At 50.4% G+C, this 26525-nt stretch overlaps 4 protein-coding genes across 4 annotated transcripts; 2 read left to right on the top strand and 2 right to left on the bottom strand.

The window, feature by feature from the left end:
- Positions 1–328: 328 nt before the first annotated feature.
- On the bottom strand, positions 329–3021 carry TGME49_244400 (hypothetical protein). Its single transcript, XM_002366888.2, has one exon. It carries the CDS (start codon positions 2542–2544, stop codon positions 727–729), a length of 1818 nt encoding a protein of 605 aa, XP_002366929.1. The 5' UTR covers positions 2545–3021; the 3' UTR covers positions 329–726.
- Positions 3022–4716: 1695 nt separating this feature from the next.
- Positions 4717–12207, top strand: TGME49_244390 (coatomer epsilon subunit protein). Its single transcript, XM_002366887.2, has 9 exons — positions 4717–6159; positions 6717–6950; positions 7534–7694; positions 8422–8494; positions 9096–9153; positions 9703–9801; positions 10088–10161; positions 10874–10959; positions 11337–12207. Exons 1-9 carry the CDS (start codon positions 6136–6138, stop codon positions 11455–11457), a joined length of 930 nt encoding a protein of 309 aa, XP_002366928.1. The 5' UTR covers positions 4717–6135; the 3' UTR covers positions 11458–12207.
- Positions 12208–13869: 1662 nt separating this feature from the next.
- On the top strand, positions 13870–20028 carry TGME49_244380 (cactin). The gene is made up of 8 exons (XM_018780714.1): positions 13870–14531; positions 14963–15032; positions 15290–15469; positions 16100–16406; positions 16739–17157; positions 17882–18075; positions 18266–18692; positions 19028–20028. The coding sequence occupies exons 1-8, from the start codon at positions 14446–14448 to the stop codon at positions 19409–19411; spliced, it is 2067 nt and encodes a 688-aa protein (XP_018637550.1). The 5' UTR covers positions 13870–14445; the 3' UTR covers positions 19412–20028.
- Positions 20029–20160: 132 nt separating this feature from the next.
- Positions 20161–25045, bottom strand: TGME49_244370 (TDC1, putative). Its single transcript, XM_002366885.2, has one exon. It carries the CDS (start codon positions 24754–24756, stop codon positions 23002–23004), a length of 1755 nt encoding a protein of 584 aa, XP_002366926.2. The 5' UTR covers positions 24757–25045; the 3' UTR covers positions 20161–23001.
- Between the last annotated feature and the right edge of the window lie 1480 nt (positions 25046–26525).

Here is a 26525-nt window from a genome sequence, read left to right as displayed (position 1 = left end):
GACCAAGTCGGGTACAGCACCTCATTTAGTACGCCGGGGAGCAGTACAGGATTTTTAGGCCGCTGGTTTCCTCGATGCAGAGTCTGGCTGTACCGTGGAACTAAAAAACTCGGACACAAGGTTTACGAGCGTGCTTTACGCACTGTGCAACATCTATTTGTCTTATGAATCTCAGCCATTTTAAGTGGTAGCTCTCTCTCTTGTGAAGAATGTTCCACTGCTTCGGGCGATCTGACCGGTGACGATGTTTAACTCTCACACAGCGACTACATAGAATAACCTGAAATCGCTTTTGTAACTTCAGAAGTAACTCAGATGACTTAGTGGTGCCCGTACTCCTGGAAGACGAGCACGTGCTGCAACAAGAGTTATCCACTTTGCGCGAGCACGTACATCCACAGATCTCGCCCGGATATTTGCTTTTCAAACAACGGACAGAGGAATTGGCATGGCAACCCACTGCCAGTGGCCGACCGCGGGACGGGCACAAGAAGCCGACACACTGCTCATGCATCAACGGGCATTCCTTCTTGTTAACACAAACTCATTGCACTTGATGCCATGCGAAGTGACAACCTGCTTTATGACTGTGTATTACGCACATATACTTATGTGCCAATTTACTTCTGTGTTGCTGTACAAGCGTGTCGCACCTGTGCTGTCCGTTACACTGAGGGGGAACAAGTAGTACCGCACAGGGACTCACTGGCGGCATCGCTCGTTTCATCACTCAGCCACGTTGAAGAAGCCCTTTCGACATGTCATACCATCACTACTGCGCGTCTGCGCTACAGTCGATGAGCCCAACGCAGCTCTTTTAAAAACCTCGAGAGAAGTGCCCTGAGTACGCACCAGATGCAGGGCTCTTTTGATGCCAAGTGCCTCCGCAGCCTTCTTGACAGCTCGATACCCATCACCGTATACCTTATCCTTATCCTCAGCCATCAACGAAAGTCGAACCGCTATGACCTTCCTTTCGTAAGCGATTAGGGCCGCATTAGCTGCCGCCTCTGTAGAATTCACAGTCTGCTGATGAGAAGTGCGTGAGACCCCCATTCCTGACCCGTGAGCGTGGCTCAGAGCTTCTGCTGCTTTCTGGTTCGACGGTTTAGCAAACGGATATGCACAACTCTGTCCATCCACCATAGTAGGCGTTTCTATTGATGCCAACTGGGCGTCTCGGATCTCCAACACTCGAGCTGCCATCACGTTGCACAGGCCCTCTTCGACAGCGAGGTCAATGGAAGGTGCAGTCTGTCCTCCTTCCGTTGAGCACCAGAGGAACGCATGCATTAACTCATGGGCCAAATGCGCTAAGAAAACACTCTCTGGCAACCCCTTAGCCACTAAAATTCGTCTGATTGCTCGGGTTCTGGAGACCCGTGGGGCGTTTGTCTGCGTCTCAGTGATTTCCAACGTTTCGCAGCGTCCAAAGGTGGTGTGTCCGCCGTCAATTGAATGCTTGGCATGCATCGACGTTTTTAGAGAGGCAACATCCATCGCAAGAACAGGAAATGGGAACGCGGCGCTTTTGTTCCGGTGATCACCGAATGTACACAATGCGGCCGGTTCGCCTAATAGGGTCGGGCGAAATACCCGAGTATCGTCGAAAGAAATGTTTGCCTCCGCTCGCAGAATGGCAACTGCAACTTCGAGCAGTCGACTGACTTGCTCGTCACCGACAACGGGGAGTAGCAAGGCGCACTCGCTGCAAAGATTGAGACCCCCAACGTCACCTGGTGGCCTGTGGTGGCCACCAGTTCCAGTCCTGGAACTTTCCTGATCAGGAAGTCCGGTGGCCGTCGGCTTCTTCTTTCCCACAAACTTGCTGGGCAGCCAGCAGATGTCGTCTGCATACGCCGCACGCGCTGCCTTGCGATGGCATACGTGACACGTGGGTAGCACCTCCGTGCACCTTGCGCACATAATGAACTCCGGCCACGATGAAGCAAAGTACTTTCTCGTCAACAATGTCACCCCGCAGAAGGTGCATTTGAACTGATTCGAGGTGCCTGGCGAAGGTCGGATTGCTCCCGCAGGGGTTCCCCCGGTAACTCGAGGATGCGCAGGAGTTGTCATGTGCCTGCGGAGAGCGAAATGGCCTGTAGTGAGCGACCCCTTTTGCCCTGAAAGTGGATGACTGGTAGACTGGGAACCCGATTTACTTGCTGTCGCTGCTACGAAACGCGGGATAGACGAAAGTTGGTCTGCTCGCCGCGAGACACTTTGAGCATACTCGTGGCTTTGTTTGATGCCGCCGTTCCGAGGTGCCTCCTTCCTTCGGCACGCATGTTCCACCTGACTCAAGTTACCTCCATGGTATTTGGATGGAGCATTTCCTGGCTGGTAAATGACACTGGGTTTGCCGCCGGTTCGCTGAAACCGTGACAGTAGAACCCCCCCCAGTGTGTTGGATGCCGGTTGCAGAGACGGTGTGTGAGACACTGCCGTCCTCGCTGTGGCACTCAACTGAACGCATGTTTCAGCATCGCTTCTCAACTCGGGTAGAGTCTCCTTTTTTCGCTGCGTGTGCAAAGAAGCCATTAATTCTGCAGTGGAAGATAGAGGAAGCGACACCTCGGGTAGCTAGGTGATTCAGGGTCTCCGTTCTCCCGTATCGACCTTCAGCCCCAGGTGTCGGAAACCCGGGTAGCACACCTGAAAATTACTCTCGTTACCTCCCCCAACTTCGTTGTACGAGGCACAACTTGCGTTCTTCATTCTACAAATCTCACGGTTTGCTTCGGGAAATCTTCAGGGCTCGCAAATCGCCGCCCCGACTGCCGCACTGCGCTTTTACGAACGCTTGCGGTGCAAGACCCATTCACGGACAGACGAAACAGAGGAGTATACGGTTGGGAGGAGGAAAGTCCCGGAGTCACCCAGCAGGAAAGATGCAAAAATGCCAATGTTTCGAACAGCACCTGTTATATTCACGAACGGAAGGCACTGTATACAGGGGCCTAAAACGCACGGTGCTCGGATTCTCTGGGTCCGCGCTCCAAACACGACGCAAAAAATGACAGGCACAGCTTACTAGAAAACTGACTGAGTTTAATTCCCCGCAGACCGAGGCGCATCAGTGTGACACTCGTAGCGTGGTGATCTGCGGCAAAACGCTCCGGTGAGCATTCGAATTCACCCGAGTACAACCACATAAACTGCCTTCGTCGACCGGACGGTGCCGTGTGCTGGCATCACGAGGCAAAGAGAAATGCGCTTTCGCGCAACAAAAGTGTGTCGTCACGATTTCCGACAGCAGTTGATCCTAACGACATGCGGTTGATACTTTGATAAAGACCATTGGTTCCTTCAGAAAAGCACATACAGCTCAATATTCAACCCTCTTTAGCGACTCGCTACAGGCCCCACGGAAAATCGGGTTCGCTAGCCACGGATGTAGCCATTTCCCGGGGGGCTAAGAGTGACTCGACAGATGATGGCCGTTTCCGGCCAGTGTACTGATAAGGAAACTATCATTGCCATCATGAAAGGGAGGCATTCACGCCGTTTCACGGAGAAAATGCTCCCGTAGCCTCAACGACACAAAAGGCCAGCTAGGGTTCAAGCCTTCACCACAGCAGTGGCGCCCGCAGCCTGAGCAAGGCGTGCGCCCAGAATGTCCTGGCAGCCACGTCATGGAGGCAGTAGACGGACTGTAGAACCTGAGAGTCATTTTTGGAAGTCGGAAACCTCTCAAATTCACAGAATCGATGTCCTGTGTTGGAATCCAAAGTGAGCACCGCCGCGCATTGAGAGCGGCGATGTCAAGAAATGCCCAACGCTATAGGTCTTTCTGTATCAAGAGCGATTCTCTGACGACTGATCACCGTGGCTGTGGTGAGTGGAGCACCACCGCTGAAGCATCTTTGCCAAGGACGAACTGACGGGAAAAACCTTCAAAAGTTAGTCGCTCTAAATATGACTCCAGTTGTAAGATCCTGAAAGCCACTTGATCTATGATTGCTGTACACCACCACTACATTGGACTGATTAAGATGGCTGGAAGTGTTCGATTTCCACATCCTACGACACTGAGGTCTTTGCACATCGGCCACATTGTAGGCGCAATATCCAGACACCTGCTATTATGTGACTCAGGACACCAATATCCAACGGCGAGGTACGGCGTGCCGTGTGAAGTCTTTTACACCAGCAGAGTAGGTTTGGGTGGGATTGCGATGGTTGATTTGAACTCCGGGATACCGATTGTTTTTTAAATTTGCACCAGTGGCAAACTGTTTTTGTTCTGTAGCAGTAAGTCAGAGAGAGTTGAAGCTGCGTCAGACGGGCGGCCTGTCCAAATAGAGTAAGAACAGCGGCGCATCTGCTTGTAGACGATGCTGCGGATTTCACCCGCACTGAAGACAACTCAAGAACTATTACCCGTTTTTCTGTAACAAGGATCACCTAAAGCACACTTGTGTTTATATATATATATATATATATGTATAGGTATCGCGAACGCTTTGTCCTTTATCTGTACCACGAAAGACAGCTGATGGTCGACGTCCAGCTCTGCACTGTCATTCAGTAAGTGTCTATCTCAGGTGGACACTTCCATCCGCGCAACTTTTGAAGCGTGTGAATGCACCACCATGTTCTCTTGTGACATCGCTAAGCAGTGACTGTGGCCGACGACCAGCATGACACCTCTTGTCTAAGAATTCGAGTGAAGAACCTGTGGTCCAAAGCATCTTGGCTCTCGATTGCGTACGTCGAATAAATCATACAAAGACATGTTTGTCACCGCGAATAGCAAAGTACAATTGTGAACCATGCTACCGAAAAAAAAAACGATCTCCACCACCCAGGGCCGTGACAGGGCAAGGTATTGACGCTGACACTCACACAGACCTATTTGTTTTTCGAAGAACAACAAGAGGTCGCTTAGTCTTCCTCTATGAAGGCGCACACTATGCCAGTTTTCCACCCTCAAAGAAGTAGAAATCGCCACCCTGTCCCATAGCAGGCAGTAACCCTTCAAGTTTAGTAAAGCGTGACGTCGGTGGTCAGTGCGGAAAAGACGTGATCTTCCTCGGATCACAATCCTGAAAACCATCCACAAAAGTTGCTCTTAAATGGGCAAACGCCTTGCAGGAGTGGCGACGAGTCCTAAGCTTTCGTGTGAAACAAGGATTCGCTGTGTTCTCCGGAAAACAGACACAAACGACAGGCGAGGATTTCAGCCAATCATGAACTCGGTACAGGGAGACAACGACAAATGCAGACGAAGTCTCTATGTAAGAACAGTTGTGTATCAGGCCAGAGCAGGATTTTTTGATAAACGAAGATTACAAGTGACGCAGCCACCAGCACGTGGTTACGTTCTCGTACTCAAGAAGACACCTTCTACCGATTTCCCGGTCGCTCCCGTGCCCGCCGGATATTGGAGAAGGTAAGCTCTCGGTTGATCTTTCTTCTTATCCGGAGAAAAAAAAGCCAATCGTTTCTTCCTTCTGCACAACGAGGTTTTTCTACGGGAGTCCGGCGAGCGCGTATGAGGGCCCGACCACCAGACACCCGAAACGCCGAAATGCCTGCACATCCTCCGTGACGCCTTTGTCCTCCAGTGAATGGAAAGCGAATCCAAAAGGCTTGTCGTTCTTCTTTTTTTACGGAGGATAGAATGCACTTTCGTGACCACGCGAACGCCTTGGGAGTATCTGCGCTCACAACCAGGGGGTCAGCGTGTCCAGCGCAGCAGAGTCTTCAGGTTGCATGCTGCGAGTTCGATCCTCCTGGAGCCCTCAAAAGCCACCTTTGCTCCTTGTTCGCGAGCGTTTGTTTCCTCTTCAGCTGCATCCAAAGTCTCCTCGAAACCCTCGTCGAAAAGTCAGACACTTCTGGCTTTCGTGGCGCTCATCTCTCGGCGTCTTTCTCATTTCCCCGTGGCCGGAGGCGTCGGATACACGTGACTGCTTCACGTTCCTCGATTTCTCGCGACACACTGACTCCCTTTCGCCATTAAAAATGTGCTAAAGGTTTTCTCTGTTTGTTCTGATCTGAGATTGGACGGAGGCAGTGTCGGTCTGTTTCAGCTGAAGCGACTTCGAACTCTCGCCACCCTCCTCGCTGTCCTGAACACCCTCTGTGACCTGTTTCTGAGCTGTGTCTGCATTTCTTGTCTGCACAATGGAAGAAGACGAACTTTCTCAAGTGAGTGCGTTTAATGCGTTGAACAAACGGCACTGGATACACCTACGCATGCAAGTGTGTGTGGTATACCGTGCGCAGACACACTTCACCGAAATGTATTCATGCAGGAGCGAGGATAGAGTCGAGGAGCGGCAATGCCTTACTGCTCTTTGTTCACTCACAACCGGAGTTTCCTCTATTTTTCCGTGTCAGCTTCGATTCCTGATCGTCCCACTCCCAATATTCGGAGGCATCGTGTCTGTTTTACCCTCTCTCCTGCGACCCACGCAACTCCAAACGCGACTTCGTCTCTCCAACTCCAGTCCCGAGAAACTGCAGCCGGGGAACAGAGCTATTTTCTGCTTCGAAGGGCTTGGTTGGGAAGACGTATCGATGCGCATGCGTTTCACACGCCGATGATGTTGTACACACGACTCAGTGAAGCGCACCCACGTGAATGCATTTTTTTAGGTAGATGTGACTATGCATATCTACTCAGGTGTAGGTCGATGTGTGGTGCCGTTTTCCTTTTTTTTCTTGCAAGTCCTTTTGTGGTATCGCCTTGCTTTTGTCTGCAGTGCCGGGCTCTGTATTATGTGGGCTTCTATGACATGTGCATCGCGCGCTGCGGCGTCACACACGTGACGGGGACTCTCGCCCAACAAGAGAAAGAAGGAATGCTTTACGCCTGTCGGCTCATGCAGAATCGCCAGACGCAGGGCAAGGTGGACCCCAGCGAGGTCCAAGCAATGAGTGCTAGCCCAAATCCGTTCCTGAGAAGTCTCGCGGTGTACATACAGTTCCTGGACACAGTAAGGACCACGGCGCATCGACCAACCTGTTAAGAGGACACCAGAGAGACTAGCTGGCACATCTCCGCATTTGCAGACTCACTTGGACGCATAGAACACCCTCTCCTTGTGAATCCAGCATGCGACGCTACAGCGTCTCATCTTGAGCACTGTGCTCATCTGTCTCTGCCGATCCCCGCCGTCCCCGACTGTCTCCTTTCGCGGACTCTTCCAGTCTAAGCTTCTTCTTCGTAGCTCCCAGCTTTCCCACTCTCTACAGCTGCACGTGTATTGCATACAAATGCGTGCATGCACACATTCATGCGTGCACGTGCAGATGCATACATGTACATACCTATGTGTATACCGATATTCGTATACATGCATGCATGTCTATATATATATATATATGCATATATATGTATATGTGTGTGTTGACTTGAGTATGCGTAGAGGACTGCCGTCGATGTTGACCTGTCCCATCGTGCTATCTCTGTGTCGCTGTGTAGGTCTCTTTCGTTTTACGTTTCTTTCTTTCTCTGTACGCGTCTGTATTTCTGCTTTTTTCCGTGGCGTATGGCGCTTCGGTGGTCTTTATTTGCAGGCGTCTCCTCAAGAGCAACTGACTCTGTACCACCAACTTCGTGCCTTGATGCAAGAGCAGGGGAATACTTTCTCTGTCTTCTTCGCAGCCTCGGCTGCTGCAGCGCTCGGCAATTTCTCAGACGCTCTTCAGTTTGCTTCGCAGCTTCAACTCCTTGAAATGTACGCGAGTCTCTAAGCCCTGTTGTGAGAGAATGCACTGCTCGATTCACACCACAGACCCTTCTTCCTATTTTCAGAGACCTACTGTTACCTGATGTGTATCTATCGTGTTTTGCGCTTCTTTTGTCTTTTCCACCTTGTTCTCTTTTTCCTCCGTCTTGTCTTTTTTTCTCGAAACGTCGGTTCTGGAATTTCCGCGCTCTGTTTTTACGGAACACATGCTACTGTCGAACAGTCTTCGATGTGTACACAAAGTCTGTAGAGGCGTCTTGTCGAATCCCAAGTGCTAGCGCCATCTCCTATCTCATCTGTTTGCCATTTCTACAAATTTAGGATTGCGTGTCAAGTCCCTCGTGTCTGCTTAGCTCACTGGTTGCCCTTAGGACCAGACAGACACCGCTGCCGTCCTCGGACTGGCGCTACCGTGGAGACAAGGAAGTTTCTGGGGTGGTCCAGTCATTACAAACGCCTTTCTCCAGAGCCCTCTTTGATTCATGGACTTCTTGGAGGATACCACGTGTTGCGGTTGTTTTTTGAAGCCAGAGGTCGCCTTCACTCCAGTAGAATATGGGTGGAGGCAGCTGTGGGGGGCGCTCGAAACTGGAAGAGGAGCCAGGAAAACGTGAAAAGGAACGAGAAATGTTGAGAGTCAATGATTGGAAGGAGCCCAGACGACTGGCTGTCTGCGGTTTTAGTCCTGCTTTTTTTCCGTTCCTCGTTTTTCTAGGCGAGTTCTCAAACTTCAGATTCTGCTCCTCATGAACCGCGGAGACTTGGCAGAAGAAGAAGCACGCCAAGTGGTAAGGAGCGAGAGAACGCGTTTTCTCTTCATGATTGTAGATGAGAATCTGTTCGAAGTTTTCCGCTACTGGTGAAATCCAACTTGACTTGTAGCCGTGGAAGCCAGGTCACAAATCCTGCGATATTACTGTGCAACAAAGCAGAATGTCGCCCGAATTTCTCAGCCAGCGAGAAGGAAATGAAAACATGATCTTTCTCGGCATTGCTAGATGGGAAGGGTCTTTCTGTCGAGACGGTTACGGATTACATTTCCTCTTCTCTATTCTGTCTCGAGAGTTACGTAGTTATTCGCATGCATCTTTACCGAGTTTGTAGTATATGCATTTGCTGTTATGCTTCCGACAAGTCTGTCTTTTCATATATATATATATATATATGCACACATATGTTTATGTATGTATATATGTATGTGAATGTGGATTTATTCACAGAAGTGGAAAGGTGGCATGCCGTGGATGTGCGTGTCTCTTCGCATACATATATCTATGGCGGATGGGACAAAGAAGAGAAAACGTTTGTCTTTGTTAAGCTGGAGAGCTCCGAGTTTTCCGATATTTCAGAGCGATGAGCACAAAGTGGGTGAGAGTTCTTGTTTTTCAGGCTGCCCAGAATGACGACGCACCTCTCAGCAAGTTGGCAACTGCTCTCGTCGACACACGTGAGGCGCGCATGCAGTCCTTGGTGTCTCTGTCTCTCCTATCCACGTCGGTTGTTTCGAGGGAGGGAGGAGGTCGAGGTTTCTCACAGGAGAGCCACACGAGTTCGTTGCAGGCACAGACAGAGGGAGAAAGATGTCCACTTCGGCTTGGGTGTGTGTAGGTCTAGATGAAGAGGTCGCTACGGTTGTCAAGTGTCTCTCTGCCAAATTGCGATGCACGTGAAGTGACAACAACTGCGCATGCAAAGTGCATTTGACGACTTTGAGAGAGCTGCGTGACACTGGAGTTTCGCTGTTTCGTCTGAGTCCCGTGTTGTGGCTTTCTTTTTTCACGAGTCCGGCGATTTCATTTCTTCTCTCCGTTTCACGGCTGTTGACGCGTTGTCCGCGAAGCAAGCGAAACGCGTGAAAAGAGAAGATTCACCGGAGCTGGAGACCAGACAGTTCTCTCAGCCACAAGTGTTGAATTGCACTATATCCTAAACATTAAGGTGACTCCATATCGGTGATGTTCTAGGCGTAATACGGAGAATGTTCTTCTGTGTTCAGTTGGAGGGAGTCCCCAGGAGGCGTACCTCTCTTTGGGCGACATCGAGATGCTCTGTCAGACTCCAGGCCTGCCGTGTGTCTCGCCGCTTCTTTTGAACGGTAATGGAAAGAAAAAAATGTGGGTTTTCGCCGCGAGATCAGAAATCGCTTCTCTTCTCAATCGCTCACACGAAACACCCTTTTTTGCATTATGGACATGTCCATGCAGAGCTGGCTTTGATATTGGGGGTCACTGTTTAACCACTCTTCCCTCTGTGTGATTTTGGTAATCCTCTGAAAGATCGTTTTTTATCTCTCCTTTTTAGGCTCGCCTGAAACATCGCTTTGCTCGTCTCTTCGGTTTAGTTTTTCTGAAATATCCCTTGTTTCCATCTCTTGGTGGCAGGCAAAGCAGCGGCGAACATTCAACGACGGGAGTGGAACACCGCTCTCGAGGATGCGCTCAAGGCTTTCCAGCAGGTAGGGAAGGAGGTTGCTCTCTGCCTTTTGATGGATTTCAATTTCGGCCAAGTGCGTCGGATTCGAATGCATGAAGATCGAAGGACAGGATTGAGTCACACTGTTGCAGCTATTGAACGAAGTTCAATGGCAGTCAAGTTTTTTGCCTGAAAACGTTCGTGGACTGGACAGAACCCTTCTGTCGCGTCCTCACGCGTAATGGAGCTGTTTGTTTTGCATGCGATGCAACGCCTCTTCCTCGCTTGTATCTGTAGGTTTCCTTGTTTCGTCGACGCTAGCGCGTGTTTTGAGCCGCATGCGTTGAAGAAAGAGCTTTTTATTATCTCAGTCTTTTCCAGCGATCACTCTCTGAAGCGCGGCTTTTCCTGAGACTGGGTCAGAGGAGGAAGTCACTGCTCGCGCTGGTGCATTTTTCCTCGGTGGTGGGGTATGTTTCTGTCTTGTTCTAAAAGTCATGTTCCAGAGGGGATTTTTGGATTCGGGAGGACGGGATTCGATCTGAATGTTGTTTGCCTGATCGCTCTCTCTAGTGGCAAGGTTCAACCTGTGCGCCGGGCATGCACTCTCGAATATGAGAAGAGAGTTGCACTGGTCTCAGATGCGCAAGTTCGAGTTCGCTTTCACTGACTTTCCTTGCTGCCAAGAGTAGTCGGTTTTCAGTGAGATAAGAAACGGTAAATTGTCTTAAGGGTTCTTTGGTGTTCTGTGTCAGGCTCCGCAAGACTGTGACACTTTGGTCAACTTGATTTGCTGCTGTCGAAACATGAAGAAGCACCAAGAAGCTGATTTCTACGTCGAGTAAGTGCAAAGGAACAAGCGAGAAAAAGGAGAAAGAGAGACGCTTGTTTCTGCGGAGTTGTTTTCTCAGAAAAATCGCCATGAAAAACACGTTGGTGGGCGAGACATCCATCCCCATTTACCTCATAAGAGTCTCTTTCTGAGAAAACCACTCCAACATCGATAGCGAAAAGTCACTGTGGTGTGCTCTTTGTGTGACGGGTAAAGCGCTTTCCCCGACACGCTGCCGCAAAGCGATTCAAGTGAAGTTCGAAGTGACATTTTGGAAAGCTGCGATCGAGTTACAGAAACTCCTCTTTGATGTCGATGTCTTGCGGCATGTCCGAGGTGAGCAATCCACAGGCTTCCCTTTCTCTGCAAACTTTTTGTGTGTACAGACGCCTGAGCGCCGTCGCGCCTTCGCACCCGATGGTCGTCAAAATGCGTGAACTACATGCGGCGTTTGCCAACGCAGGAGTCCCGCAGAACTCGAGTCCTTCAGCAGCAGTTTCTTTCTGATTCTCAGAACGTGGAAGTCAACGAATGGGGATGAACAAGAGTTTCTTTCTGGTTGCAGAGTGTGTCGCGGAACAAGCGTCTGGAGAGAAGCTCGAAGAACACAGTGCGCTCTGACTCAACGCACAGAGACGAAGAGAGAGGCAGATGTCGGTAAAATGGCTGAGAGAATTCATTCTGAATGTGTGTTTTCTTCTGAAGACAAGGGCATAAGAATCAAAGAAAGGCTTTTCTAGAAGAGCTGAACTGTAAGGCCCACCATATTCTGAATTATCTGTCCAGGGGCATGCGGTGCTTGTAAAAACTGCGGGTGGCTGTATGCGCAAAAGCAGATGTCAACAGTTCTAATTGGAAAGAATGCGAAACAACAGTCGAAATGAGAAGAAGCAAGTGTCTGTCAAGTCCTTGCCGTCTCCGAAAACACCGGTTTTATTGCGGGGATGCGTCGGTGGAGTGCGTGATTTAAAGTGAAGAGAGACCTAAGCGATGTCCCGTGATCGCAGGTGGGCCGTATTTAGTTTTTTTCGTTTTTTCAATCAGAAGTGTCGTAGGAAGATCGTGTATCATCATCGTGGTGGAACGTCCACATTGAGGCGACAACCTCTCGAATACTGATTCATCTAGAGGTACGGTCGTTGTCTTGTTGAAATATCGGCAACCTTATCTATCCTTCACGTACTCAGGGTATGCAATATGCCACTCAGATGACTATGAAGCGAGACTCACTGGTGCACATAATAGAATGAGATCTCTCGGTTTCTATTGCCGCCTTTTCTCTGAGGAACATACACTACGAAATCGACGACGACAGGCTTAGATCGTGGACGTCTTTGTTTGCCGACAAAAAGTTCGACTTTGTTTCTCTTGGCGACCATATCAACTGCACGGAGTGTTCTCGTCTCCACAGAGTATCCAGGAGTCTCGCGTACACCCTCGGTGCAGAAACACAGGTTCCGGTCCTTTTCGACCGGTGCCTACGGGGAAAGCAAAGCGACAGACACTTCTCAGTGTGTGGGGTCACAAGCATAAAACTATATGTATATATATGTTGTAGATCTTGTTCGATGTTGTTTTAGAATGGGTAGAGACAAACACACACGTGGTGGTCTAAATGCGTAGGTTTTTGAGAAGCACAGGACGGAAGAACGAAGAGCGGTAGTTGCACGAGGCAGGGAAGAAGCGACTGCCACTTTCTCGGAGCGCCGCTTAAGCATGATTTCCACATTCGTTTTGATCTCTTGTTCCTTTCGACAGTCACTGGATCAGCTGGATCGCTGCCTCGTGTAGACGCTACTCTCAGCGGTGCCTCGAGCTGCGTGTCCGACGCGTAAATAACCTTTTCAGCTTCCTGGGTCCTCCAGTCAACTCACCGTATCATGTTTTTCTCCGAAGCCGGATTCTGTGTTTCCGTGACAGCCTTTCTGCTGCCTTAGCCGCATATATATCTCCCTCTCCTTTCAACATCTATTGCTGTTTGTTAGACCCCGTATCTGACTCAGCTGGATGTGGTTTTCTGCAGCGGTTCAGCCTCGAGAGGAGCTTTCCACCTTCTTTTCTCCTTAGTCGGGCTCATTGCGGCTTACTCGACAAACTGCATGTCTCGAATCTTTCGACCATCGATTGTTTGTATCGGTTCTGTGGTCCTGTTGATGCGCATCCGTCCGTAGCTTCAAACTCAGTTGTTGACACATTCCTACGCGTGTTGCCGCGTACCGTCTCCAAACTTCTAGTCAGATCCATCTATTTGCGTTCATATGCCTAATTCAAAGTCCAGTTGCATGTGTGTTGATGGGTTTCATCTTTAACAATCTACGCATCTCAATCTGTGTGTCTATATGCATACTGTGAGGTCCAGCTCCATAAATACACCTCTGTGCTGCGAGATCATGGTGACTCACGAAGGTAGGCACTGATGTGCCGATTCATGGCGGTACACATTGCTGTGACCCAAAACCTAGGCGCGTGTACGTGAATATCTGGTTTCTGTGTTGGTTGAGTACGCCCCCTGAAGGGGCGAAAGGGGAACGCTGCGTGAGACCGAAGCGACACTGATGGGTTGTGTCGCGGAACGGGACTTCAACTAGATCCGGCGTTCTTTGTGGAACGCAGCTAGAAAGCTTAACTGCTGCTGGAAGTACGAAACCAGCGACTTGCCTCCGGGCAGGGGAAGCAGATGAGGAGCAAACAAAACAAGACACACCGTCCATGTTCTGCACAGTTTTGGGTCTGTGTAAAAATCCCGTTCGTGAGTTCAGAATCCGTGCGGGGAATGTTCTTTGCGGCTGGTGCGCGCGAACGCCCGAGACGGCTGATATTCGGAGAAGCGGCCTCTCTCCCCGTCCAAGTTGAACCTCCCCACTCGGCTCGCCCCCCTGTATCGTTGTGGAGAGATAAATGCATGGGAAGCAAAAGATTGCTTTCTCCGGTTTTTCCACGCAATTTCAGCTGTATAGGGAGGTGTTTAATTCCAAGTTTTTCGGGTTTTCCTCGTCCCCACGGGTCGGCACGGATTTGCTTCAGACTCGAAGTGAAAGATCCGGTCCACCCCAACTCAGTCCGATAGTCGTTTGTTTCTTTGTTTTTGTTGCCGCCGGGGTTTCTTCTTTATAAAGAAGAACACTTCGCCGTCGCTGTTTTTGCTCTCTTGTCGGGGATTTCCCGTGCTGTCGCTCGGCGTCAGCCGTTCGAACGCCTTTCCCCCCACGGAGAAACGGCTGTCTTCCCACTGTGAGTTTCGGGTTTGAAAACCCGTTTCTAAAAGACAAAGCCCCTTTCTGCTTTCACGTGTGGTGTTTTTCATTTCTTTGCTGCCTTGGCTCCTTTCCGACGCTCCTTTAGATTGAGACCTGAGTCGTGGTATTGACTTCTCTCCCTGTTCCACCTGAGATTCTCTGTTGACCATGGCCCAGACGCCTTTCTCGTGTTAGAGAATTTCGCGTCTATCAGACGGACGAACAATCAGGTTTCTCTGAGAGTTTCCGCAGTGGCAAGATGGGGAAAAAGCGAAGGAAGCACGACGGCTCCGGCAGCAGCCGATCCCCTTCCCCGGACAGGATAAGGGAAGCGCGAAATCCAAGGTGCGTGTCGTGTGGAGATTCTCACAGTTCCCCTCCACTCTTATTTACCACAGCCACATATGCGTATTCGTTAATGTATACAGCTTAATGAAAGTGAATATATATACGTGCGCGCATGCATGTTTGTGAGTAGCTGTTTGTTGGTCAGGTTATTCGTCAAAACTGATTCTCGAGTAGATTGCCGTCGGAGGAGTGTTGCGGTACTCTTCTTCTGTGTATATCTTTCCACCTCTCATTTGTGTCTGCGTCGTGCGCTAAAGTCCCCGTTTCACCCTTGATCGTCTAAAGGGTAGTTGCAGAAAAACACGTAGAGCGATGTGCAGTATTGTTTGAATCTTCGCGACGCATCGTTCCACTCTTTTTTCGTTTACGCGTTCTCTGCGTGTCTCGTTGATCGCGTCGTCTGTACTTTTTCTTCGTGTTGTTCTCAGCCAAGCTGAAGTGGCGGGTTTCAGAGCGCCTCCGTCTGGGAAGCCGGCGATGACCGTGAAGCAGCTGCGAGTAAGTTGACAGGATATTCCTCTGAAACGAAAAGGCAGACGACACCCATTATTTGGACGAGATAATCGAGCACAGCTAGACGCGCATCTGTATAGACGCACGCATGCAAGTGTCTTTGTGTCTGTAAAAAGACGTCGACTGTACATGCGTCATGCTACCAACGGGGGCAATGGCGTATATGAGGAAAGGTTTGCGCATCAAGCAGGTTTGCTGCGTTTGCGATATGGTGGTGATTTGTTTTCTTGTCCTGTCTACAGGAGGAGAGACAGAAGCTTCTGCACGAACACTTTGGATACAGCAACACGAACAATCCGTTCGGAGATCGGTTGCTTGCTGAACCTTTTGTGTGGAAGAAAAAAAATCAACTCCTCCAAGCTGCAGGGCAAAAGGGGAAGACTACAGTGGCTGCTCTCATCCACAGCTCGAAGAGCAAAGTTGTACGTTTTCAAACACTCTCTTGTTCCGTCGTGCCAGGGCGTTTCACAAATATACTTATGCGCGTCGATGCCTATGTGCTCTCGTGTTGATCTGTGTATGCCTGTATCGCGGAGTCTCCGATATCTAAGCATCTCTCTCCATGTTTGTTCATATGCTTGCGTACATGTGTGTGTTCTTGTACATGTATGCACATGCGGTCAAGTATGTGTGCACTGTACGTCTTTGTTGTGGGGTTAAGTCTTGAGCGAGAGGAGCGCGTCTGGTTTGTATGATGAACTCTCAATCACAAAGCACATATGTTAGAGCCGGATGTTTACTGACGGACATTTTGGAGGCTGATGCCAATCGAGACGCTCCTGCTCCTTGCTGTTCGCTGCTTCTTTTCTCTTTTTTCGGACCCGTTCGCTGTTTTTTGCTGTTTTGTGTCCACATTGTTTTCTGTGAGCTAGAGTCTAAGTGTCGATTTCTCGCCATCCGTCTGTGTTTTCCTTCCCACGAGTGGACGCGTTTCGAAGTCTCAGTTGCCAGCTGTTGCGTTTACCGAGGGACATTGCCTTTGTGCTTGCCTGCAGTCCAGAACTCGCATCCACATGCGGTGACTGTGGACGTGTGTGTTTGTGTATTTTCAGCAAGAAATCGAGAATGTGAAGCGTCGTCGTGAAGAGCGAGAGAAGGAAGAGGAGTTGATGCAGCAGCAGCGGGAAGAGCTGCAGAGAGAGAAGGAACGAGAGCACTATGAGGAGTACGCACAGAAAGAGGAACTTTTCCATCGCTCGAATCAACTGAAGAAAACTGAAATTCGCTTGGAGCAAAACCGTGCTCAGCTAATCGATTTGATCGTCAAGGGGCTGCGAATCATCAAAGGAGAACGGTTCGAGAAAATGGATGTTCTCCCCGGCCCGCCTCATGAGGTTCTTGAAACCTACAAAAATGAACGTAAGTCTCATGCAGGAAAAACGTCAGGTGCTTGTGTATGAGCTGACGAGTGATAAAGATACGTCGACAAATGGAGATACAACAATGCAAACGTTTCGAGATCTTACGTTTTTATGCATTTGTCAAAGGATGTACAGCTTACGGGGAGGTGTCACTCGAGACGGCTGGCAATTAGGTTAGTAACATTGCGTAAATACATGACGGGGATACGTTTCTTGCCCTTCGATCGTGTGTGCGGCGGCGACCTCGCATACACTTCAAACACCTGGCGTTCCCGCTGTCGTGGCCATCTTCCCCGTGTTTTCGCACCCTGTGCTGTGCTTTGTCTCCAGCGGTGACGGTTGCGATGTTGGAGGATTTGATTGCGGACGTGAAGTTGCACATCGACGTGGACACGACGGTTGTCGACGCAGATTTCCAGGATTTCTGGAAGAGTTTATTGGTCTTGGCGCGCGAGGCGCTGGAACGCGCCAAGAAGCGGAAAGATGTGCTGGACCAGCTAGCGAGAAACAGTTCGCCGCAGATGGCTGCTGAAGCTGCAGCGCAACTTGCAGACACCGTCTGTCCGCAAATTCGCGACGCAGACACAGGAATCGTTTTGAGTGTCGCTCACGAAGTCGAAGGACTTCTGGGAGGGAAGTCCGCCGCTGAACTCGATGAGTTGGAGGCGCAAATTCGGTCCAAGTTCGAGGAGGAGGACATCGATGTCGCCTACTGGGAAGGCATCCTCAACAAGATCCCGTCCTTCCGAGTAAGGAAGACTAGGGAAAGGAAAAAACGCAGATGTCTTTTAAGCAGTTTAGTGGTGTGGCGGTGTACACCGTTTATTAAGACCTTGGGAATCTGTGCATCAAAATAACTGGAATCATATTCGGTATCCTAGGATCTGTAGTGACTCTTTTTTATTCGATTTGGGTTTTAGCAACGTGAACGCAAAGGATTGCATGAGGGCAAGTGGCAGAGACCAGATGGAGTTGTTTTCGCGGAAACTGGATTTTTAAACCACCTTGCAGTTCCATGTTTGTTCCCCGTCTCGATCGTGTTGTTGAACTTGAGGTGTACTCACAGCTCGAAACCCACGTGAAGGATGATTTGCTTTCCTTTCCTCGTTGAAGTCTGAGAGCCTCTTGCTGAGAAGCCGAGAGCCAGGCATGGATGTCCATGCCTCTGACGACCTGGGTTCCTTGTCCGAAGTTTTCATGTGTCTTGTCTGTGCGGTGTGGAGCTCGTGTTTCTGTCGTGCTCGTACGCGAAGGCGGCTTGTCTGAGATGTACGCCGCTTCACCTGTTCTCCTTCCCGCGCATGATTGTATGCCTGTGTGCAGTGTAGCTTCCACGTGTTCGTGCGCATGGTCTGCAGTGGGAGCAATTCATCCTCGGGGCGGCTCTCTCGTGTCACCCGGAGGTGAAGCGTTGCTCGTGTCTGTCCAACGTGTAAAGCCATCCACTCGTTTGGGGTGTTTTCCTCTTTTCAGGCTCGCGCCGTATGCCTGCAGACGTGGCATATGATGACGCAGTCTGCCGCGGATGCTGAGCGCGAGATGGCGAGAGAAAAGGCTCTCAAGGAAGAAGAAGAAGCGAAAGCAGCTCGGGCAAAGGGCGAAGAACTTGAAGGACTTTTGCTCGAGGAGGCAGATGCGCGGAAGCTCGCTCGTGCGCAGCAGATCAAGTAAGCTCTCTTTTTCCCGCAGAGGCGAACAGAGGCAAAAAGTTTTAGAGGTCCGGAGCAAAGGCTTTTTTGCTCTCGGAGACCGCAGAATATATGTTGCATCGACTGTATTAACACAGAGAGACTGAAGACGTGGAGAGTCCGCGTTTCTCCTATGTTCCCTCCTCCCAGGTACTTTGTTTGTCTTCAGACAAGATGCGATCAAGGTTGCTCGCAGTGTGGAGAAAGACGTGAATCCGAACGCGGACGGATCTTTTTCGCCAGAGCTGGAGCCATACGACGAAGGCGAGGTGCCCCCGCCAGTGCGCGGTCCGTACAGCCCGCAGTTGTGGCCGTTTGACGAATTCCGACACGCGGAGATCCTGGCGCCCGACGACGACGAAGACCGTCGCGCAAACTTGAAGAAGACCTTAATTCAGAAGGAACGGCTGAAACGTGCGGGTCTCGAAGAGGATCCCGAGCCGACTCCGGAAGCTGCAGAAAATGACGCTTCTCTCGATGTCCTCGACCCTGCTGCGAAGGTCACGACCTACGAGGAGTTCGTCAAAAAGGAGAAAAAGAACCTCGAGGCCGACGAAGAAGTCATGGCCTCTTCTTCAGAGCACAAATTGACGATGGTCAGTGCTACGGTGCCTGGGGTGCATGTGCGCGTTGCTGAATGTGGTTGTATATGTGTGTGAGTTTGCGCGTCCTAGCGAGTCTGTGTCGAATTGTTTCTTCCTCAGAGTCAGTTGTGCATCTTTCCAGCTCTTCTATCGAGGCATGAACACCCATCGACGCGAATGGGGCATACAGATGCACTATACCTGCGCTTGCATAAACATATATATATATATATATATATATATATATATGTTGCGTGTGTCGAGTTCTCGACTTTCGGAAGTGCATCGGACGAACATGTGTCGGCTTTTTTGTAACGTCTCCCTGGTTTTCTTCTGTTTTTTTACAGCACTACACGTGGGAGGAGAAGTACCGACCTCGAAAGCCGCGGTTCTTCAATCGCGTGAAAACGGGATACAGCTGGAACAAGTACAACACGACACATTACGACCACGACAACCCGCCTCCGAAGGTTGTTCAGGGCTACAAATTCAACATTTTTTATCCGGATTTGATCGACAAGACAAAGGCGCCGACATGGTTTCTCGAGCCGTCCGACACGCCCGATACGGTGATCATTCGCTTCCACGCTGGTCCCCCGTACGAGGACATTGCGTTCAAGATTCTGAATCAAGAGTGGCAACTTGAGCGGTTCCGAGGATTCCGAAACGTTTTTGATCGAGGCATCATGCAGCTCTACTTCTCCTTCAAACGCTACATCTACCGCCGATGAACGGAGACACGTCTCTTTTCGATACGTACACTTGAATCTCTCTGGAAGCGAGAGACGTGGACGTTCTTACCGACTCCAAATATATATACATAATATGTATATATGTGTACAGGCAGAGGAAGTGAGGATACATACACAGTTATTGGCATAGGTGTATGTGTGGTGTTACCTCCGTTCCTGTGTGTATACAAATGGTCAGGGAATATCTGCAGGTTAGGGGTCGGCTGGCGTTTGTGCGACGGCCGGTTCCAGAGTGTGATCTTTTGAAAAAGTGAGAACGCTGTGCGCCAGTGTCGTTCAGCCACCCGAGGCGCAGCGTCGCTGCCAGAGTAAAGGCGCTCTGCGCTTTCCTGAGAGAAGCCGGCGTACACCCAGTTCTGTGGCAGCATTCATGTGGTCCTTGTGTAACGCAAGCACAGGGGCATGTTTCTTATACGTGTATGCATGTGTGTGCTGGAGGGGCAAGTGTTGAGGCAGTGCTTAGAGGACCCCGAGGTACAGGGAAAGGATCATCTGGATGGGATATGCGGTTTTTTATGTGTCGGTGTGGATGCAGAAACGTTTTCTCTTGTCTTTCAACTTTTAAAGAATGGAAACTCCGGGTACGCACGCGGGTGCAAGCCGTCTTTCTGTCACCGACGAGTGTAGCCGAAAACGTTGTCACAGTGAAAAGCACCAGCGGAGAAAGTCACAAATGGGAAATCTCTTCATGTCAGAGTTGAAGAGTGAAGTTTACGTCTTTTTGTGTATTCATATAGGTACCTCTATGTGTTGCTTTTTTGGAAGGTGGAGTGCTCGTTGCCGTCTTCCCGTGTCTGTGACTGGAGCTCTTCCTTTCGACTGAGTCCGTGTTTCACATGGTTTCTGAGGTGCTTCTTGTGTAAATAGTGCTCGGTAAAGGCAGAAAAGTCCCTGGGTGAAGATGATGAAGACTTCTAGTCTCGTTCGTCTGAGTGGGAGCAGAGAGACTGCACTTCTCGTGCGTCCTCCAGTTCCTTTTATGCGGAGATCAAACAGCTGATTTCCACGAGGGAATTTTGTCGCCTTTCCTCCTGAAAATTTTAAGGGTACCCGACGGGTAGACGGGTTTAATCCCGAATGGCCTACGTCTCTCAGTCATGCTCCTCTATTACAGTGCGAGCGCTGTTGTTGTGTATGTATCTGTAAATGCAAAGTGTTTCATCCTGGTGTATTTCTATGCATATATATATATATATATGTCGGCGTGTTAGCATGTCAGTCGTGATGCATGAGCGCAATTCCTGCTTTTCTCTGGCTACCTTCTCACGAGCACCGCTTCTGATTTTGCTGGTGACGAAGCGGTTTTGCAGGGGAAGGAGAACGCGTGTCACACACCTGAGCATCCACAGCTTTTCTACAAGCCAAACAGAGTTTCCGGAACCCTGGAGACTCAGCGTCTGTTTGGTCTTCTGTTGTGGCAGGTACACTTTTCCACCTTTGCCGCGAGCGTGAAACGATCGAGATAACAAGAAAACAGATGAGAAACTGCAGGGGAACAACGGACCCAGACGCTGACATTTTTTCGTGACGCACCGGTGTTTTAGAGAACAGCATTGGAAGATGTCAGCTGTAATCGATGCGTCCTTCAGGAGTTTCTGCGCACTCCTGTAGAGGTTTTTCCCAGGTTGGCCTTTAGCTTGCGTGCGATCATAGCAACCCGGCTTTCTTTCATAATGAAGTTGCCAGGAGTTCGCTACCCCCGGCTTGATTTGCGTCAACAACACTGTTATCACTGCTAGGGTGTCGCGGATTCAAACATTTCGAGTTGAAACCGTGGTTTCTCGTGTATGTGAAGTCAAGAGATGGCATTTGTAGAGAACTGCTTTTGTAGATGCGCATGAACCAGTCGCAGAATGCGTCTCCTGTCCACGAGGTTTCGGTAGGGCGCCTTCAGCGTCACTTTTAGCTTAGAACGTCGGTTTCTCAGATGGGTGACTCTGTTTCTGCAGGACATAACCATGTTTTGTGTGTTCATTGATGGTCAAGGGTGCCAGAGACTCAACCACTCATGTATTTGAAGCGTGTGTGGAACTTGTAGCTATCACACGTTTATGTCATTGTGTACGCGAGCACCGCGTCGTCGTAGCATGCGTCGCCTTCATAGAATCTTTTATGTGCTCGGTATAAAACATGCATTTTTTCAGTATAAGTTGTGATCCGAGAGGTGAACACAGTGTTGTTTGCGGTTGTATTGAAATCGTAGAACCTTGCCAACTGCTTTTCAACTACCCATCTTGGGGAGATTCTGTGATGGGCTTAGCGGACGCATGGTCCAGGATGGCCCATACTTTGGTGAAAAAGCGTGTGGGTGTACTACAACACCAAAGGCGTTTTATTTAGGTTAGACTGGAGTTTGCGGGGGCTGTCGAATCGAGGTGGTGTTTCAAGCCTTCCAGTCGGAGTGATCTGGGATCTTGTTTGGCCCCGTCATCTCGAAAGCAAATGCAACCTCGCTCGCTCTCTTAGGAACAGACGACTGGTTAGCCGCTCTTCTGTATTCTCAAATGATGCACACGTGAAGATGTCTTCGTTGACACACACACCCGCTGTTCCGTCTGCTAAAGGAGCTTGCAGGACGTGGTATGCGTCGCTGTTTTTACACACGGAAGGTGAACTGCATCGTCTTAGTGTACTCTTGTTCAAAGACGACTACGTGGGAAGTGTAGGTCGCAACATACGTGGCTGGTACCAGTGTAATGAGAGGACAGACAAATGTGCGCCAGAACCGGGTAGAGCCGCATGGCAAAAGGGTCTGCACCCTTGTCGAGTTTTCTGTTGCCTTGCTTCGTACCTTCTATGGTACTTACGCTGCCTTTTTATGTATTTGCTTGGCTTAGATCCGTCTACACATGGCGTAGCTTGCTTCGTGCCTATCGCTTGGTCTGTCAAATAGGGAAGACATCTGCGTGCACCTGATCGAACTCCCCGATCGATCAACAAGAGGGCGCTACAGGTGGCGTAGCAACAATAGTGAAGAGCGTGTTCCCGTCAAAAGGCAAGTGGCATGCCTCGGAAAGGCACTGCACTTTCAATTTGATATTTGTTTCACAGCGCTCGCCATCGTAGCGGATACCAGGATGTACGGCAACCTATTTTTGAGGAACAGAACAGGGACTGTCAGTGTCGGGCACTGAGGTTGGCCAGAAAGGGAAGAAAAGACGAAAGCTCTCTCTTGCACTTCAGTTTATCTTCAAGGCAAAAACACAGCGGGCCTAAAATACCTACCGTACGCCAATCTTTCGTTCGGTAAACTGCCCTCACGAGACGGGATCGCTGCAGCCGTTGTACCGGGAAGCAGCAGCACGAAAGGAATTCCGACAATTGTGAACCACATGGAGTAACAAGTACGCCAATATACACCTTTGTGTAGACACACATACTTGTACCATGTATGCACGCGTATGTGCCTCTGCGAACAGTTATAGACAGAACACTACACTGCCACACGCATTTGCAGATGAAGGTATTCTGTTCACGCATATATATATATATATATATATATATATATATATATATGCTTTTTTGTCAATCGCGACTGGAAAACTGGAGAGCAGAGGGAAAGTGATTGGTTAGGACGACTTGTGAACTTTGTTTCGTTTTTTGTCAGTGAAGGGCGAGCATGAGTGGTCTTGTTCGTCGAGCATTTCGGCGATGCGGGCATTCAGTTCTTCGTCTTTGTTTTTCTGGTAGATCTGACTGAACTGCTCGATGCATGCAAGGCAGAAGAGAAAAATGAAGGCCGCGACAATGCCCCCGAATACTGTGGAGACGGACCAGCCGGTCGCGTCTGGGCCCTTCTTCTCAATCCCTGCACGCAAGTAGTTGATTTCCTTGAGCACAAACTGTTCGAACTGCGCCACGCCGCCGTACTTGTTCTCGACGATCGTGCTGATGGGCCAGATCCGTGCGACTTCTCCCACGAAGTGTGCGCGTAGGTGGTCGTATCTCGGCGAGAAGAGGAATACGAAGAAGGCGATTTGCATGAAGGTCTTGACAACCGCCTTTCCCAGAAACAGCGCGATGAAGAACTCCCAGAACGGCATCATGAAGTGGCCGCAGACGATGCCGCAGAGGTCGAACAGCATGTTTGGCCAGCACGAGAGCAGGAACACGGACAAGGCACCGTAGTTTTGCACGAGTTCCAGCATCCACACCTTCATGCGGGTCACCATAGAGGGTTTTCCGGCTCGGATTTCCTCCTCCAGTTCCGCAAACTCTTCGTCAGCCAACTTGCTCCGTGCAGCCGCGTAGGAGGCGGCGTACGGCGGCAGCTCCCCCAGAGCAGTCCCGAAACCCCACAAGAGCGCGTAGGGAAACGCCTTCCACACGAGCCCGAGAAAAGTCACCCTTGCGCCGTCTCCAGAAGCCGAGAGAGGCCCGCAGGCGAAATATTCGCCGGGTTTCAGCACGTTCTCCCACATGTTGGACCGGGCATCGAACTCGAGGTTACCACACACTTCGGCGGTCGCGCAGATGAAGTAGATCTGCGGAAAGAGGAACAACAGGCCGCTATGCATGCCGCTGCCGAGGCCTATCGAGCTGAGGACGCCCAGGCCGACCCACCACACCGCGACACGTACGTCGATCCACAGCTCCTGAAGATACCACCGATGGGGGCCGTCCAAAAAGCTCAGCCCGAAGAGCCCCGCGGAGAGCGCAAACAGCCAAAGAGTCATGCGGTGCACAGCCAAGTAATGGACAGCGGCGCAGAGGAAGTTGCAGACGCTGAGCGCGAAGTTCCTCAGGACGCGAACGGGTGACCGGAGAAGCGTCAACTGTTTGCGCCGCCTGTGTTGCTCCAAGCGTAGCGCTGCCCAGTCGATGCAGCTGCTACTGCTGCAGCTGCAACTGCTGCTGTTCGCTCCGCATGTGCATCCCTGGAGACCGCCCTTCCCCGTGGAAACGAGAGGCGGAGGAAAGGAAAGGAGCTCGGCCACATAAGCAGCCACGTCCTCATCGGCTTTGCTCCCTAGGGGAGGGAGACGGCTCCTGGAACCGGAGCTCCCTGCCTCTGAACTCGGAACCCCCGAAGGGGAGCTGGGGAAGTCAGCTGTGTCACGACCGGACCGCAGCCGCGGCATCGTGGCGAAGCCGCAGTGCAGAGACGGGAAAAAGTCGAAAAAAGAGCCTCGCGGCTTGCCTACCGCCGAGGGAGCGGCGGACAAACACGGACGCGCTGCACTGTGTGCCTCCGCACACAGAAGACACTCGGAAACAGAAAACAGGAACCCAGGCGTCCCAGAAATCCAGAATGCCGAATGTTTCCATGCAAGAAGTGGGATGCAGCTGCCAGGCAGTGACGGGATCAATGAAGGAAAGCGCATGCACACAGCGAAAAAAGACGGCTGTCGCTACACCACTGCGCGCGGGCAACTTTCTTCGACCGCGGTACCCTGCAGACGGCGTCCGCCAGATGAAATGGATAGTGTACACGTGTCTCCCGGACGAAGCACCCAGAGCATTTTGGCCAAAAGATGCGCCCACACATCATTCAAAACTGTGTTACAAATTCTACTATGAGGACGCGTTCCAATCGCGTCTTCACTGATAGCGTGTCGACAGTCCGTTTACACCTGGTCACTTTTACCCTGTTAATAAGACAGGATAAACTCGAGGCCCCCAGGACTGGTGATACCTACTTTGACTGGTACCCTATCCTAATGCTTCAGGTCGTTGCTTCGCAATTGCACATGCTCTGTCGGACTGCCGGATGCTGTCAGACGGAGCAACACGGGGTACCGGACCGAGCTGTTATCGGTGACTCGTGGACAACTGACACAAGAGAGTCCATCCTCACACACCAGATAATGAATTTTATCACATCGGTACATGAATTATTATCAGACTTGAGGGACAAACGTAGGCTGTTTGCGGCAGGCCGGCCGTTGATTGTAGCGTGTCTGAGTGCGGGATTTCAGTGCTCACAGATTTTGTGACTTATAAGACGGATGTGTCCAGTTCGCAGCAGTCACCGTAGTCCTTAAACAGCCGCCACCGACTGTGCGATCACTTCCTGTATGGAACAGTGACAGTTTAGTTAACTCAACAAGGGCTTACCACTATTGAATAGTGCTATGAATGGGGTGTTTGTGCCCGAATATGAAAAATGCAAGTATCCGAATCTGTCTGCACACAGTTTGGTCTCGAGGATGCTGCCTGGTGTTCACATCCTAACATCAAAAGAGGCTCCATCCCTGTGGAAAAGGAGGGGCCTGATGCATCTTTTCTCTACTGTGTCTGTTCATCACAAAAGGCATCAAAAGGACAATCGATACAGTCACTGAGTGCTTCGTCTCCGGTCACATTTGTCCGAAAGCGGCCCTCGAGAGAGTATGCAAGCCAATCGTTGCAGTATCCAACATTCATAGTATCCGTAAAGGCAAAGGATTTCTTTTTCTTCATGCACATGAGAGGCAAATGTAGTACTTATGATTTCATGCAACTATTGCCAGTGCCGGAGCCTGCCCGTACATCTCGTAAGCATTGCCAACGTAATGGCACGGACTGTTCACTTCCGTTCGAAACTCCAAATTTTGTGGGTGACCACGATTCTGGCACAGGACAGCCGAGTGCAAACTGTGACAGAGAAACACACTAGCGGAAAAACTAGTTAACAATGACCCGAATCGCCAGCCCGGAACAGTGGCAACTACCGTTCGTTAATAACTACATCCGCACGCAAAGTGATTTTCACATTTGTGTGTCGGTCTACCGCGTGCAGTGTAGGCACTGCGATGTCTCGATCACTGGTGTCAGATGCACGTATCGACGGTTCGTTAAAGGCAACGGGATTACAGCTCTGAAACAATGCATTCGGGTTCTGTGAAGAGTCACGATGAGGTAGGGCAGACCAGCTAGCTGACGGTTCCACCTTCCGAACTTGGGCTGGCTGGCGGAAACAGTCCAGCTGGACTTCATGACTGCACACGAGACTGATTTCTCGTCTTGCAGTCTGGAGTTGTGTAGTTCTTTCTGTAGTCGGTAGAACGAAAAGTTTTCCATGGGGATTATGAGCACGGCCGCAGTCTGTCAGGCTGAGTTAGCGGCTGTCCCTACACGTGTTTACAAAACCTTGTTCAGAGGCTGGTCAGTG

This window comes from Toxoplasma gondii, chromosome VI, assembly GCF_000006565.2.
Source record: "Toxoplasma gondii ME49 chromosome VI, whole genome shotgun sequence".
In the NCBI taxonomy this organism is placed as follows: domain Eukaryota; phylum Apicomplexa; class Conoidasida; order Eucoccidiorida; family Sarcocystidae; genus Toxoplasma; species Toxoplasma gondii.
Note: the sequence above shows the minus strand (reverse complement) of the source record. Positions and strands in the feature narration are given on the sequence as shown.